We start from the raw sequence: 16,888 nt of genomic DNA on the forward strand, positions 1-16,888 counted from the left end.
ATAGTTTGACCGTGTTCAAAACATGGGTCATTGATCACCAACTAGAGATACTTAATTGACCAGCTGAAAAATGGGCGTGTCAATCTTGGCAGCTAGAAGATTCCTTTACTAGAAGTAGAAGAAGATTCCTTTACTAGACTCCTTTCATGTAAAAGAGTCACGCAAGAGAGAGCCAGCGAATTAGGAATTTCGAACAGATATTCGCGAACTGAAAATTGTGGTAGTGGAATTGGACTCACACCTTAATTTTGCATTATTTATATCTTTTCATGTGTCATTATTTGAGTTTTTTTGGATTATTGTTCTTTATCTCTTGACTAAACTTTGGGCTGGGCCTCAAAGGGTGGATTTAACATAGTCCATTTCCTTAAAATCTAGCTTAGAATAAAATTCCTTGTAGCAAAGAAGTCAAGCGAAAACTGACACTAACTACATGAAGAATTTCTTCTGGATGAGGGCTAACGTATCTATGCCAGAACTGTTGGTAATTCTGGTTGCGTGGATAGTGAATCCCTTCGCAGTAGTCCCTAATAAACTTCGAAAGTTTACAACTCGCTCTCTTGATTAAACCATTTTACTGAGGAATTATGCATATATTAATCATGCATTATTGAGACGTGAGAAGAAGTCCTCTTCCGAGTTATACTTGACATTCTTGTATTTCTTTGTATTATCTTGATGAACCATAGAGAGACCCACTGGGATCTTTCATGACTCTAGCAAAATCTAATTTCTATTATTGCCCTGCAAAGTCGTTACAAATAAAAATGTTCTTTAATTTTTCTAACATTTGACTTTTATACCCTTAAATTACATACTTGAAGGTATTGCAATGAAGTTTTACAGAAGTTAGTGCATACTCAAAATGTGTGTAAAACACGCTAAACATGAAGGATCCAGTGTGACGCGTGGCAGTCCGAAAAACTGGTGTGCTATTTCAAGGTTAATTGAATATTAATTGCTCAAGAATCCTCTTAGACACAATATCATCGACTTACCTACGCTCAGTAGAAAAAACACACGTAAGATTCCCGCGGTTTCATGAAAAGAACGCTCTATGCTGTCGCGGTGCAGCAAAATTGCGAAAGACTTAGCTAAAGCGAGCATAACTCGTCGAGTCGCAAAAAAGACGCTCACAATGGCGACAAGAAGAGAATAGTATAGTTCCAGGGGCCCAAGAACGTAGTTATTCGCACGTGCACGGAAACAGATAATGCTAGGCAGCGAGATAATGAAATTTAATAACGACTTCCCTTGTCTCTTTTTCCATTCACGAATCCCGCACGCGGAGGAAGGAGAGCGTGAGCAGCGAGTTCCCGGTTAATTAGCAATTAAATATCAAGCAGCTGGTGCAAAGGTACGCACATGTGGTATTTCGGATCACTTAGAGCGTTTAGCAACGCGTAATTACGTATAACAAAACAGAATATAGCAGTTGGACGTTATTCGTTCCTGATTATACGGATGAACTTCAGAAGAATGTAGTATTTGTGCATTAAAATGAGAAATTTTCAGTAAACTCTTAATAATGATGAAAAGATTAAGATGATGAATCATTTGTTTATAATATTTGTTTATGAAACTTAAATTTATATTTTTATACGCTTTGACTAAAGAAATGAACCGTGAGTAGAAATTTATTTCTCTTGCTAACTATAAATATTAAAATGTGTATTTTAATTTACATGTCTTGTATAATTTAGCATATTCTGACGAGTATGTGTCAAAATATTTGAAGATGTAGTAGAAGATCCCAATTTGATCTCAAAATGTCCTATGACACAGTGCCCTATTTGCCTTCGTGTTGCAGTAATAATGCTTTAAAGTTAATATATTTATATGGTAAATTAATAGTCAGAGGATTCTGTAATTTTGCAGATACATTGAAGAGGAGCTATAGAAGGAAAAAGTTTTAATAGATTTTGTTGCATCTTTTACGGTTCAATTTTTGATAAAGCTTTGAAGATCGAAAATGTTTGTGGTGAATATTTGTAATCTAGTCATTGGACTACTTTTTATTACATTAACTTTAAACACAGATTTTAACTAATGTAAGTAATGAAGAATGACAACTACTTTTATATTTCAGGAATTGCAAAATGCAGAAGTGATATACTTTAATACCATTGTTTCAGAAGGTTTAAGCTTTTCTTAACTTTTGGTACTGAAAATGTGTATAAAGACAATGGTTAAAGTATATGTACACTTCCTTTTTTATAAGAAATTTTCTGGTGCACGAATATTCATAATTTCTTAATATTGTGAAAAATATAAGCTTTGAATTTCAGTTACATGACAGTCATATGTAAGTTATATAAAAGTGATTGTATCTGCAAATTTGGTAGTTCATTATTTTCCACGATAAAAATTAGCAAATATTTGTAAAAAATTTATATATAATATCTGCATTTGTTAATATACATACATGGACATAAATAGAATATTTATTGGGTTAAATATTGAAATAAATTAGATGTAAATATTTTTGAAACAAGTAACTGCATGTTAAACTATGACAAACTGTTATTCTATTTGATATTTGACTGTTACTTCTACTTTCTTAATTATATTAGAATCCACGAGTTTTGGTTGGTTAGTACTATTGAGGTGTCCATCTACTATGTCATTCAACTATCTCCTCATACCTGAACGCAAGGTTCTCTCGAAATCGCGACAAAAATCGTAAACTGTAGTATAAAAATTCCTTCATTTTTGTACGCCTCTCCCAAATAGATTTCAATTATAATTACTTTATTAATGTATATTAGTGTAAACACAAAACATTAGAAATTATCTGATTGGCACTGAAGTAAAGAAACGAAAAAAGAATACTTTTGTCATATCAGATTTTATTTAAAATAATAAATATTTTATTGTCAGCATGCATAGTTTCGAAACTACTTTGAAAAGTATTTAGGTAAATTTTGTATTTATATCTACTTTTAGAAGAAGTAGAATTTGATAATAATTGCAATATTCCTTACCTTTGATAAGGCTGTTGGGGTCCCGTTGGCGTCATGGTATTTTGTGCAGCAAGAGCAAGTTTCTGTTGCCTCTGCTGAAGCATTTGTCTGCTGAAGACTCCATATCCAAAACCGTATATTTCGTCTTCCTCTTTATCACTGAGACAACTTGAAGGCTGCAAAAAAATTAGAAATTGTTCTTAGTCCTAATGTAGGATCCAGATTTATTTATGTTTGTGTTAAATATCAAGTTTATATTAATTTCCTTGAATTAAATTATGTATAATGTTATACACATAGCTATGTGTAAATTGCAAAAAGAAATATTTGAAACGTAATTTTTACAATCATTTTTAATTTGAAGATAAGGAATGACTTTTCATTTTTTTAATAATTTGATATTAACAGCATTCGTTCTGGAGTATAACAATGAATTATTGCCAACACGACTCTTCATGCATTTCATATCGGGCTACTTTTTTATATGTAAATGTAGATAATAATTGATAACATTGCAAATATGTATTTCATTAACACAATAATATTTATTTTTTCAGATACATTGTATTTTTTGCGCAATATTAATATTTTACTTGCATAAAGTACATTGACGAAATAAAACAAATGAATGCAGCAATAAGTAAAAGAAAGTTTAAAATCAGTACTTTAAAACACATTTACACATAAACGAAAAGAACAGTGAAAATGAAAAAGACTGTACCTACTGTTTTAAAAATATTGTTTTTTGTCACAAACAGGATGTTTATGTTGAAAGCAATATCAGTAAAATGTTTGCTTCACAACTTTCATTTTGGCATTTACAGCCTTTTTTTTACTCTTCAAATATCAATCTATACAGGATGTAACAAATACATGTAGCCTTCGATATGTGAGGGGATGTTACGAGATTCGAATCGAAGCACAAAATATTCTATGACATAGTATCCGATTTGTCTTCATTTTGCAATAATTATTCTATGAAGTTGACATATCCATATGCTAAACTAATAATAATCAGAGGATACTATAATACTACATATGTATTGAAAGGCAGAAATAGAGCAAGAAAGTCTTAACACATTTTGATGCATCTCTTACGATTTAATTTTTATAAAGTTTTAAAAATTCGAGATGTTCATAAAAAATGGATCGGTGATTATTAAAACTTTATAAAGAAAGAACAACAAAACAACAAACAACAAAATGTATTAAGACATTTTTGCTCTATTTCTATCCCTCAATATATGTGCAAAATTACAAAATTTTCTAATTATTAATTTAGAATATAGATATATTAACTTCAAGGCATTATTATTGCAGAAGGCAGATCAGACATTATGTCATAAGACTTTGTCCAATTTGAATCTCCTACCATCCCTCAAAATATCGGAGGCCATGTTTGTTCCAGCCTATATACCCAATATTCATAACTGCTCAACTTGTTCCCAACAAATCTTCTAACTCTCAGTATGTAGGTACAGATGTTTAAACTTTTCTTTTACCTCAACAGTAAATAACTTTAATGACCTCTACTTCTAGACAAAAGGATAACTGTTACAAGTTTCCCACGTTGCCTCTTCTAAATGAATTTCTCTGAACGCATTGAGGCCAGTCCCGTGCAGCACGAGATATGTAATACCGTAATTACATGACGTATGTGCCAGAAACTTGCAACGGGGTGAACGAACAAAGGAGGAAAAATAAAAAAAAAGAAAGGTACGTAAAGGTAAATAGAAAGGACAGAACGAAAATCAAGCAGGGAGAGAAAGTGAGACGGATTTACTCACCGAGTATTTTCCAGGCACGTAAATGGGCTGTGAATGACTGGTGGTGAGTTGAGTGTTGGGCATTCTGGGGGAAGCATTTGTTTCACGGCGGCGTAACTCCTCGAGCGGCTCTAGGACGTCTCCGTAATGTGTTCTGAAGAGGTCTGCATACCTTGAAGCAAGTCCCTCCAAGTATCCCCTCTCGCCCTCCTGAAACAGGCATTCGGAAAAATGAAATGTCAGTAGGGTGTCTTTTCGAGTATAGGTGTCATGTGTCGCGAGTGTCTCTTATTAATATATTCAATATTGTGAAAGGTAGAGTTTAGTTAATTCAGGAATTTTATGCGTTTGGAAATTTGAAATATATAAAAAATGGTTGTAGAATGCTTACGATATTTAAAAACATCAAAAATATGCAAAATAAAGTGCAAATTTGGTACGTAAAAGTTAAAGCAAATTTTAATGCAGATTACATTTCTTTAACTCTGTTTATAAAAATATGAAAGTGCATAAAAATTCGCAGTTTTCTTATTATTAATATAACAAATTCTAACGTTATACTTTATCTTACTGTGTATTTATTGTATAAAATTCAATATTATATTATATCTGTGTAGGTTACACTGAGCAAAAGGTCACGGTAATGTGTTTATAGTTTTCTAGTCGCAATATCTACCATTGAATTTAATTTATGTTTGTTTCACTACTAAATTACGTCATTAGATTCAATATATGTATATTGAATAAACTCGACAGTGAAAACTGACATTACTAATAAAAGTAACATTTCCACCTCTGACAAACATAACCTAAAATAAATAAATTATAAAAAAAAAACATTTCAACCTTCACAGAATTACACGTACGTGTAGTTTTTCTTTTTCATTAAATTCATGTAGTTGAATATCTAACTTATAATAAGAATATTTACCATACTTTCAATATCGGTTATATAATGTGTAATAGTCTTAATATGAACAAATATTATTTGTTTGAAAAGCAATAGAGCAATTCCAATACTAGATAATATAATTATAAATAAAAATATCTGAATAGAAAAAATGTAATTAATTAATAATCTTGTACTCGAATAGTTGATATTTAGAACACATATATAAATTTCAGAAATTTCGTCTTGAAAATAGATCACGCCTCGCGTTCCAAATCGTAAAATGACTGTAGTGTGTAGGTATAGCATGAATAAAAAGGAGTACTGGCTAATTATTACAGAAAGGATTACAAAGGATTTAAAATATCATATATTTGACTAACTCTTAAAAATGGTCGCTCACTCTTGCACTGCAAATATAATCGCGGCAAGCAACGTTATTTGCAGAATGATCTAATATAATAGTTTTAAACACGAGCGTTTCACCTAGACGTCAAATCAATCAAAGCGAGAGATTAAAATATCAAGATCTATATACTCGCTCTGGTATTTATGATTGATACTGTACTGTGAGACAAGCGCAGGTGTCGATAAAGCAGACAAGGGGATCAGCAGAGCGTGCTTTGGTACCATGTACCACGCGGTAGTTCATGGGACGTTCAATGAATCAATCGGTGGAACTGTTCCACCCAATGCAAGGGTGTCAAACATCGACTTCCACTATGCTATAATTAAACGTTAATTTATCTTGCAAAACAACAGTAATTACGTAATTCTATTTACTTCATCGTGCAGAATTTGCTGGTAGTTTTTAGCAATTTTAGTTGGTTTCTAATTGTACACTGTTTCTTTGCTTTAAATTCATGACTCATGGTTTCTCATAGCTATTTTATACTCTATAGCTATAGCATATAAGAATCTGAAATTTAAGAAGTGTGATATATTAATCTAAGTTATAACGAATATAGAAATAAGTTTATAGTGAAAAAATACAGAAAATTGATTTTTCAATGATATTTTCTAACTCCAATAGATAGATATCAATTGCCTAATATTCATTGAAAGTGATAATAGAAAATCAGGAATAACAAAATACATTGAAAATTTGAAAATAAATTAATTTTAATTATATCATGAAGATTCCAAAAACATCGATCAATCTAATATTTAATTATGTACTTCGCTATAATCTCCTAGCCATCCCTATTATTTCTTAAAACTGTTTTCTTATCTTACTCACTCACACATATAAGAACAGAAAAATGAATTTCCAATACTACTCGTTATAAACTCGTTGCCATGTTAATTATGTCTCCCAAGTGTTTAAACTAAACAAATTTCCTTTATATACACCTTTGCTTGCACCCTTAACAAGGCAAATGTCGGCTACTAGAACATAAGTTAACCTCAAAATCACGTCCCTTATTATAAACACATCCTCAATAAGGTGCAAGTCTTTAGCAAGAAAACCTTTAGCAATTAATCTATGAAACATGTCTCTTTCTATAAGTTTTCCCTCAAGGAATTATAAAACTACAACGACAGTTATAGTACTTATAGAAATTGAAGTCAAAGACATTTTCCTATCCGCTATAATTTCGCAAGTTCTCATTAAAAAAATATTACGAAGCAATCAGTTTAAAGCTATCATTGCTAAAACGTATTAAACACTTCGTTCCCCGCTAGAATTCACGCACAGAAATTCTTTTCAGCTTCAGTATCCCCCAAGACTGCGAGAATACAGAAGCAGCATGGGAACCACTGAATCGCTCTAAAAACGGTGCCTAGTCGGAAGAGCTGTTACAGAGAACGTCGAGGGGAAAAGATAAAGAAACGAGCAAAACGCACAGTGCATAGTTGCGCTATCTTTCAGATCTGCCCGAGTCCCTGGAAAAAGCCGAGAATTTTCGAGCTATCCGAATTGTTTTGAGTGCTCCGACAGTTCTACCGTCTTCCCTTTCTCCTCGATCCCCAAGCCCCTCGTCGGGTGTCTATATCGATAATCCGCGAGTATTAATTGGAATTCCAATCTACCGGCTCGGTATGACGAATCCTATTGCTTTCTGTGCTTCGCGCAGTTCTTGCTTCCATTTCCCCCTCCTTGTCCGCTCTCCTCCGTTTTTCTCTGTCCCCAATTTAGCTTTCATCATTTTCCTTCGACGGCTTAACGGTCAAACTAAAACTTCCGAGGCGAGAGCACATAAAGAGAACGAATTTTCCACGGCGGTGTAACTCTTCGAAACTTTCCTGCCTCATAAATTAAAATTTCACCCCTGAACGGATAATCGAGGGCCGATTGAAGCCTGTTTTATCAGATCGATCGGCCTCCCGCGAGAAGGATGCGACTTATTCGATCCTGTTTCATGTTCGGCCACTGTTTCGACAATCTGTAACGAGTTTACCGACGATACTTTACTTTAATGAAACGATTCTCGGCCCGCGTGTCTTTGAAGCGTCTTCAGTCGCTTTCAAGGGACCAGCGGTCGCGTTTCAAGAGAGGCAAAAACGTTTAAATTGAAAGGTTCCTCTGAGGAAGGATTGCGTTATCATTTTTTATGGATTAGCGAAGAAGATATTGATAAGTGAATCAGTGGAATAGGTAATCAGAATCAGAAGAAGTACCTTGAGTGAGTAGCATGGGATGTGACAGTGTAGGACTATCTTGTTAGAAGTTCGATGTTATGTGCTTAATTTCTTTATTTTCTTCTAATTGTATAATTTGGAAAAACAGGAGAAAGAAGAAACATGTTAGTAAGTTAGTAAGCTATCCTTTTTAGTTTAAGAGCAGGATAAATCAATCTTGCATTCACAATTATATATTGTTATCATGTTTCATCCCAGTTTGCACATTTATACCTAATTCCTAAATAAGGACGTTGCAATTAATAATATTAATAGTTCACTATACTTGGTGCTACTTGCACCAAGTTGCGAGTGAATACCACCTATGTATTGTTGGCAGTAATTAACAGTTAGTCTAAGCAATAAATATTGGTTGCTACCAATAAATCTGTAATTTTTCAAACTTGTGAAATCGTTCGTATACTTATGTATACGCAATAATTATTCATTTTTATATATGCTAAATATAATGTTTCAGATATTTCCATCTTTTGTTAATTGACATACAATGACAATTCTTACTTCAAATATTTCCAAGACTTTAAAACTTTCATATTCTTTAGGCTCCATGTTTATTGTACTACTATAGTGGAAGTATAAAAAGAAGTGTGATTAACCAAAAAATGAAGATAAGATTGTACAACTTCTCGAGTACTGCAATTTATATGCTTCAGCTACCCAGCAGCTGCGATACATAATATCTTAAGTTAGGTTTATTTATATTAAATAGACATCGCTGGAGTAACCACACATATGAAGGCAATTTTAATAATAAGAAATGGAGCGAATTGCAGCTGCCAATTTGCAAGACAAAATCCTGGCCAGGGTGCAAGGCAAATATCCTAGTAACTCTGTATGTCCCGATAGTTGAACACTAACGCTAATTTTATTTAATTTTAAACTTCAATTCTAACGTGTCTAATAAACAAATAGTGTCATGAAGTACCATAAAAAGAAGAAGAAATGTTATCATAAAAGTCTCAACCACTTACTGGCCCATTTGACATCTTGAATGTCCAGATATTGAGACATTTACCTCACATCTAATTTGATTAAAACTGTAAGTAATTTCAGTTAATTCATCATAATCAGTTGGACGGGCTGACTATTAAGAAAGCGGAAGATCGACCAATAAGACATAGAAAGCAGGAAGAAAATTGAAAAGTCAAGAAGCTTTTCATTCCCCCCCTGTCACCGTTCCCTTGTTCGCGGAGTTCAACCGCGTGTTGCCAGCCGACTTTTCCCACCTTCTCTTTCATCGTTTCACCCTTCTCCCTCGCTCCACTTAGCTCCGCTTTCCTATTTTTCTATCTCCTTTTCGCAGCCACGCTTGATCGTCACGCGCTCCTCGGCTTGCTTTAAAAAGTTCCGCTGCATTTATGTGCACAGCGTCACGATTGCTAACGCAGCGCCGCAGCATGGTGTTTCCAATAAACTTCTGTCGATTGAATCTCCTAGACTTTTGAACTGTCGCCCTCTGCCGCTTTAACGCAAATTTACGCTGATAACAAATTACGCGAAGGGCTGGAATTGGACAGCCTGCGGGACAGGACGAGGCAAACGCTATTTGGTTCTTGACGGCATGGGTGTAATAAATGAGGTTCGTTGAAGTTTGGGTATATTACTCCTTTGGGAACATTAAATTCTGTGGTGAAAATATTCATCGTGATACAGAATCAAAATAAAACATTAACGATGCGGGTGATGTGGAAACGATTATCGGAAATGCATTTGGCTGGTTTGGTGGGTCTGCGGTTGGCATTGTGCAGCGAGAACGAGAATAGATCGAGAGAAGATAATAAAAGGATACTATGTAGCTCATTCGATTCTGTAAAAGCATTTCTTGAGAACTATGTTGATGACCTACCAGTGAAGATCTAATTGCATGATTGTCATGTCTGTTGCATTGGTTACTTGCACTTGGGTTTACATTAAATTTGCATTAGGTATTCTTAATTAAATACTTGTTTGTTAGCGTCAATGGGATTTTAAATGAAATTCAAGCTATTTTGCTTCTGATGAATTTATGGTAAAAACTTACAATTGTTGTACAAAGTGTCTATGTATCTAGGACTATGATGGCGCCACATCCATTAGAGGAATTTCTTCCTAGAAACTACTTTCCCGAAAGTATTTAATTACTTAACAATTCCTTCCTATAAATACAGCCTTTGATCTGACTTGGTATACTCCATGTATAAGGCAAAACTGTTAGGTAGGTAGCCTTATTAACGATTCCACTAGTAGTACCTAGGATCAAACACTCTCCTTTCCTATTTTCTCCCTTACTTTTCCAGCTTTGCTACCTCCTACATCATCTTTTTGATCATCTCTATTAACCATCGCAAGACTTGCCAAATGAGTTAATCCACAGATATAGGAATATTTATAGCATGTAATTTGATATTGCATTGTCCAAGGACCACGAACATTGTTCCTAGAAGATCTAGAATCATTAGAGAAAAAGGTACTCCTCTAACATCATTGAAGAAAGATTATCTTGAGGAAGTTCTAACATGTTAAAGATGTAACAGGATCAGTTGTTATTGGGAAAAATATGAAAAATATTGAAAAGTGGGTGAAATATAGAATCATTGACTTCTTGGTGATTTTTGCATCACTGTATTTATAAGGTGTACGCAATCAATGTAAAACAGGAAATTATGGAACAGAAAATGGCCAATTTGACATAAAAATTCAAAAGTTGATTTAATGAACTGAATGTTTGAGTGTTCTCGAGGATTTTGTCGGTGGTTTTTGAGCACTTGTTTGAATGGGATAACTTTGTTGAGTTGCACATTATACGAATTACAGGCTTGAAATTCATTTAAAGGTACTACAGGCGATTACAAAATTTGTTCTCGCAGTTACCATGGCGGAAGTTTGAAGTTGTCACCGTCGGTGTAATTCCGTAGTGTCTAAAGTCAAATATAACACAAATAAACCCTAGATGAAAAGTGTTGGTTTCCAAAGTTGAGTCAAATTTATCTCGCAAATGAAGTTTTGGCTTCAGTTTGACAATACATTCGTCATTCTCGTTTCCTTAAAAGGTCGCAATGCTAAATCTGGTATAGAGGACAACAATATCTATTTTTGGGTGTTCTAATTTTGCTTGGCACAAAATTACTGTAGAAGCCATGCAAATACCCAAAATGAAAACCTTCCACATGTATGTAATTTTGAGGACCCTGGGGGGAGCCCAAGCTTTAATTAGAATTCGGGATTTTTGCCTCCCGCGGTTAACTAGAATTAAAATTTCCTTCGGTAGCTTTCAGTTTTCAGCTTATAAAGATATTCAGGTATTATTTGTATTATAAATTTAACTCCTTCAATAAGCTTGAAATAATTTAAAAAGTTCCATATATAAAATAGGATTTCACATCCATTCTGAAATATGTATCAAGATCAATATTGTTAAACAGCTAGAAGGGATCTAATTTTCGTTACCATTTCTTGTTAGTTACACTTATATAAGATATACATATAACTTATCTGTATGACTTGTCTCAATTACTTGGCTAGTTCTGTGTCACGTTTCAAAGCATAGTATTTGGAGGATCCACAAGGTCCCTTAAGCTTATTTGTTGCCATGGATTTTAGAAATGAGCACCATGGTTAATTGCTGTTTCGACGTGCCTTGCAGTAATAAAAAAATGTTATTCATTAATGACAATATTCAAGAAACTCTTAACACAACATTGAACATAAAAAGCAACGTTTATATAGTCTATGCACGAAATTCGAAGGAGTTCCTTATTTTATAGTATAATAGCCATGTACATATACGTGATATTATGATACAATATTTTCTTCTTAAATAACGCTTTTTTTTATCACCAGTCAACTTTTAAAAATTCTTTGACTATTACTATAAGTCCAATCTTCTGACCAAATGTTACACTCAAACTTATCAATAAAACGCATTCACGTGTAATAAACTCTGGTGCAAGTTTCTACAGTATTCATAAAGTCAGATACACACGATTCGATTTCCAACCTATCCTGTTTCATTATTTAACTTTCCACCCTCCGGTTGCGCAGCGGAATCGAAGAGGAAAATAATAAATGCACGGTTTGACGAAAACCGTTGTTTACCCTCTGGTCTGGTACTCGACTAATGATGAATTTGAATGACGTCTGGCGGCAGAAGATCCCGATTTTCGGCTCACCTCACTTTTCGCGAATTACATTTCGTAATCGGCGAGAGAGGGAAGCAGAGGCGAGCAAATGAAGTATATGTAAATAATGAGGGTGGGAATGAATACGTTGGTGGTTGTGACTGCACTAATGGCGGGTGCAACGGCCGTTGAAGGGCTATCCGAAAATAATTCCGTCCTCTATCCCGCTGAGAGAATCCCCCTCAGGCCACTCAATTAACGTGAAACGCCTACCTACTACTTCGCGCTACGGGCTTAAGCAAATGAAGAACGATGCTTGTCCATGGACAATGCGACTACCTATAAATCTTAGGAACCGTGAAAAATCAATGCTCTTTCGCGCCAACGACTTTGGGAATGTGAATAATTGAGCTATTAACTATAAAGTGATACATATCTTAACTTTGAAAGAATTAGCTTCAGCTAGTTTTGGATAGACTAACAGTAAGTCTTCTTCTTACTACAGTATTGCCTACTAAAGTTAGCCCTTGTAGTAGAATCGTTGATTGTAACATTGGAATCTCAGGTAGTTTTGTTATCTAGGGTTAATAATAGTATATAGGAACTTGATAGCTTTTTAGTTTATTATTATTTATAACAGGGTTTCGCAACGGGGGCCATTTCGAGAACCATAGAGTTCTTGACACTGAAGTTTCGAGGCTACGTGAAGAAAAAGAAAATGTGGACAAAGAATTGGGAGTAGAAACGATGAAAGTGGAAGAGAACCATAGAAGTGATCGATATTCGGAAGAGAGCCACGAGCTAAAGAAGGTTGAGAATCCATGATCTAAAAGTAATTTACTGATATTTTATACAAAAAATGTTATAAGAGAGGTAGTACAAACGCTGTGACCCCACCATACAAGACCCCACCAACGCTGTGACCCCACCATACAAGAAAATGTAAGTGCTAAGAGGTTCACAAGCTGAACAACTGGATTTGCTAAGACTATGATATTTAATCGAATAAATCCTTGTACTACAGATAGTTATTACTTGCTTGCGAGGCTATGTCTGTATTTACTAACTCCCAAAATTTTTATTTCGTACAATATATCGCAAATAAACTAGAATCATTAACTACCAAATCTGCAGACCAAGTATTTCATCAAAGCCTAGGTAACGAATTTTCAGGACCATGTTAATTAAACCTTTTTAACTACTCTTGATGGATACCAAACATTCTCAAAGTCTCCAACATTCTTTCTTTTAATGTCGTATAATCCTTGCAAGAAGAGGAACACGCAGCAATGGCGAGGTACATGGTGCTAGGGGTTGACGAATAATGCGCAGCAGACTGGTCCAAGAAGGGTATAGCGTGATAAGTGGATGGCGGTGGATATTTCGTTCCTCTTTAGCTTGACGAAAGTCTCGGAGCCAGGATTTTGGCATCAGATTTAAGAGTCGTCACCTTAATCTCTACTTGCCCAACGAATCCTTCATTCTCCGCCATCTGTCTTTCTTCTGTTCCTTCCAGTCTCTTCTCTTTGATCCCGTATCCTTGTGTTCTCGTATTCTGTCTACCTTGTCCGAGACGCTTATTCGGTATTTCGAGCCTTCGCAAAGCTTCAAGATACCCTCCTTCCATTCTTTCTCCTTTTTTCGAGTTTTCTGCCCATAGAGCCGAGGAATGTTTACGGAGACCTCGTAGTTAAGGACGTCCAAGAGGAAGGATCGTGAAAGAAGAAGGAAAAGGAGGAGCACTCCTGATGCTGCAGAGTGATGAAGCTTCTGTATGGTCGAAAGACTACGGAAACTGACGCGTACTTTGACCAGAATGCGCATTCTTTGAAGTCGAAGTTCGTTGGAACGTCTACCTTTTCAGCGGTTTTACTTTTATTTCTATTTCATGTTCTGGAAGTCCTGCTGAGACGTGAATAATCTGTGGCTGACAGATTTGGAGTACTGTAATATTTTACGCTACCTAGTCCATGTAAAGCTAGACGTCATACAAAAATTCTGATAAGTAAGATGCCAGAGATAATCCTTCATTTGTAGAACTTAATTAATGTGTGTTCAATAAAACATTGGAAGACTATTTTGCATACACAGAACATATTTAGTTTAGCAATTTTTACGGATTATATCAATTTTTAAATACTTCTAATTAACAAAAGAAGATTCCAACAGTATTGTCAGATGCCAAGACAAAATGTCTTCTAGTGACGTCATAAAGTAAAAGATCAGGGATACCGCAGACATTTAAATTTTTCCTTATCTGTAGCAGAACATCCTGCGTAAGACCTAACCTATACACCTCACAAAATATCAGAGATTTATCACCATATTTTCCAATATTTTATTGATAGCTTATTTTTTAAGAACAAGGAAAGCATATCGATATTCCACCTTTGAAGAATTTATAATGGGGACTCAGAGCAGTTGACCAGGAAGGAAAGTAAATGAAACTACACTGTGCTGCAGGCATTAGAGATGTGGAGATATCCATCTCTAGAGATTTCGAATTTGGGTCAGATGCAGAATTTTTCTATAGATCGGGTAAGAATCTGAGAGTTTGTACTGTTTAGGTACCTGAAACTGAAATCAACTGGGGTCAGTGTCCTACTCGACCCAAGGCTCGGGTACCCATCATCCTTGGCAGGTAGGCAATGGCGAGCTACTACATTGGTCCTGCCAGTAATTGAGTGCCCTAAAATGGATTGTTCAGGATGAGGGAGAGTATTTGCTAAAAAATGAGAATATTTTCCTAAAAAATCTACATAGTCACAGAGTAGAGTAGGCAATGCCTCTTGGTAAAAAGACCATGGTGAACTTCAAGGCACCTAGCTTGGAATTGCCGATTGGGAACGTTTTATACAGAGTTTCTAACAAATACATCAGCTTATGAGAAAGTATTGTTGGAAGCTCAGAAGATATCAGCAGGGCGACATAGATAAAAAAGTGGTCCTCGTCTTGCTTCCAAGCAGTAGTTATAAATGTGACCAATTCGGCCAATTAAGGAAATGCGTGTGTACCGCTTTTATGTGTTGTTCCGCGCAGCCAATCAGATCCACTGATATCTAATCTTCCGACAATACAGGCAACCACTTACTCAAATAGATCGAATTCAAAGGACTCTAACCAAAAATTCAATTTTCAAAATCAACACAGATCCATCGCTTAAAGTCATTCTTCAACTTGAACTCTTCGCGTACAGAGTTCATCGCCAGAAAGCTACAGGTAACGCGGAATAGACTATGCACTCGTCAGTCGGGCTAGACACGTCTCGAAGCGCGGCAACTGCGGGATAAATTTTAATCGCAAAAATGCATTGCTCATTGTTCCGACAGTCGTTTCGCGGATACACTGGATCTGCGAGACTGAGAAGTTGTCAGAGGGTTTCTCTCGCTAGTGGATGGATGTGCTGCGGGTGAAAAATGAAGTCGGGGTGTGAGTGGGCACGCACAGAGGGAGAAGGGGGCGCGAAAAGATGGTTTGGACGAGCGTTTGAGTGTGTATGAGCCTGGGATGGGTGGCCAAGGAAGAAGGAAGACAGCAAAGAAAATGGAAAGTGCAGAGGAGGACAGAGAACAGGTATATGCAGGAATGGATTGTAGCATTGTTAAGTGTAACAGCGCAGCCTTAAAAAAAGTGCTATTGTCAGTTTAGCGCTCGTTCCCCTATTCTAACCGGGCTTAAAGTCTTCGCACAGCCGGAAAAATTTCTTCTTTTTTCCCCCTTTGCCTAATAGCTTCGTCCAACCTGCCTCTCTTCTCGTCTGTTGTCTTTTTCACCAGTTTCCACGTCATTCTTTCTCTTCCGGTCTCTCGCGCGAGATTTCCGGCATTGTAAATCTCTCGGGAGAGAATATCCTGTCGCGACACGATAGCTTCGCGCGAATGTTTTACATCTTTGGCGGTAATTGCACTAACTACGTATTAAATTCATACATTTGCTGCTTTTCTTTAGTTTGTAGTTTGTGTTGTGATAGTTAAAAGAGAAAAGAGTGATTAATTTTCATAAATCACTTCAACAGAAAATCTGCTTTATATGTATAGCTTCTATTAATCCTTATCTATCACAGATGTCGCTAATGTTTATTGAGAGGTATGCACTGTGAGACGATCATAAATTATGCAGGAGAAGAAATAGAAATGAATAAACATTAGAAGACTTGTTAGTGGTTAAAAGTATTTTCGAAGTTTGCGCATATGTTGATACATAAGTTGAGCATGGTTGCAATCATCAATGATCGCAATGGTTGTAGTTTCAACTGCTATATTTATGTATTCTGTGAAATTATGTTTATTATAATAGTAAACTGCGTGTAGAACAAATGTTAATTGATTATATTATATTACATTGTATTCTATTATATTAAACATATTCCTTATGTACTGTCAAAATTGAATTTAGCAAGTCGAAGTAAACAAGGTATAATTATATTAATATTACACGTTCTATTATTGTTGAAGAGTTGTATCACAAAGAAATTTTCATATAATAAGTGAATAGCGGATCTATATGCATTTATGGAAATTTTTAACATAC

At 35.3% G+C, this 16,888-nt stretch overlaps 1 protein-coding gene across 1 annotated transcript in view; it reads right to left on the reverse strand.

Annotated features, from left to right (window-relative positions):
- Nucleotides 1–16,888, reverse strand: part of LOC143181736 (uncharacterized) — a 585,733-nt gene that overhangs the window by 126,881 nt on the left and 441,964 nt on the right. The window contains exons 2-3 of the mRNA XM_076382294.1: nucleotides 4,751–4,939; nucleotides 2,985–3,139 (exon numbers count right to left, since the gene is read on the reverse strand). Of these exons, the coding sequence (XP_076238409.1) occupies nucleotides 2,985–3,139; nucleotides 4,751–4,939 (344 nt within the window). The remainder of the gene's footprint in view (nucleotides 1–2,984; nucleotides 3,140–4,750; nucleotides 4,940–16,888) is intronic.

This window comes from Calliopsis andreniformis, chromosome 7 (genome assembly GCF_051401765.1).
Source record: "Calliopsis andreniformis isolate RMS-2024a chromosome 7, iyCalAndr_principal, whole genome shotgun sequence".
Lineage (NCBI taxonomy): Eukaryota > Metazoa > Arthropoda > Insecta > Hymenoptera > Andrenidae > Calliopsis > Calliopsis andreniformis.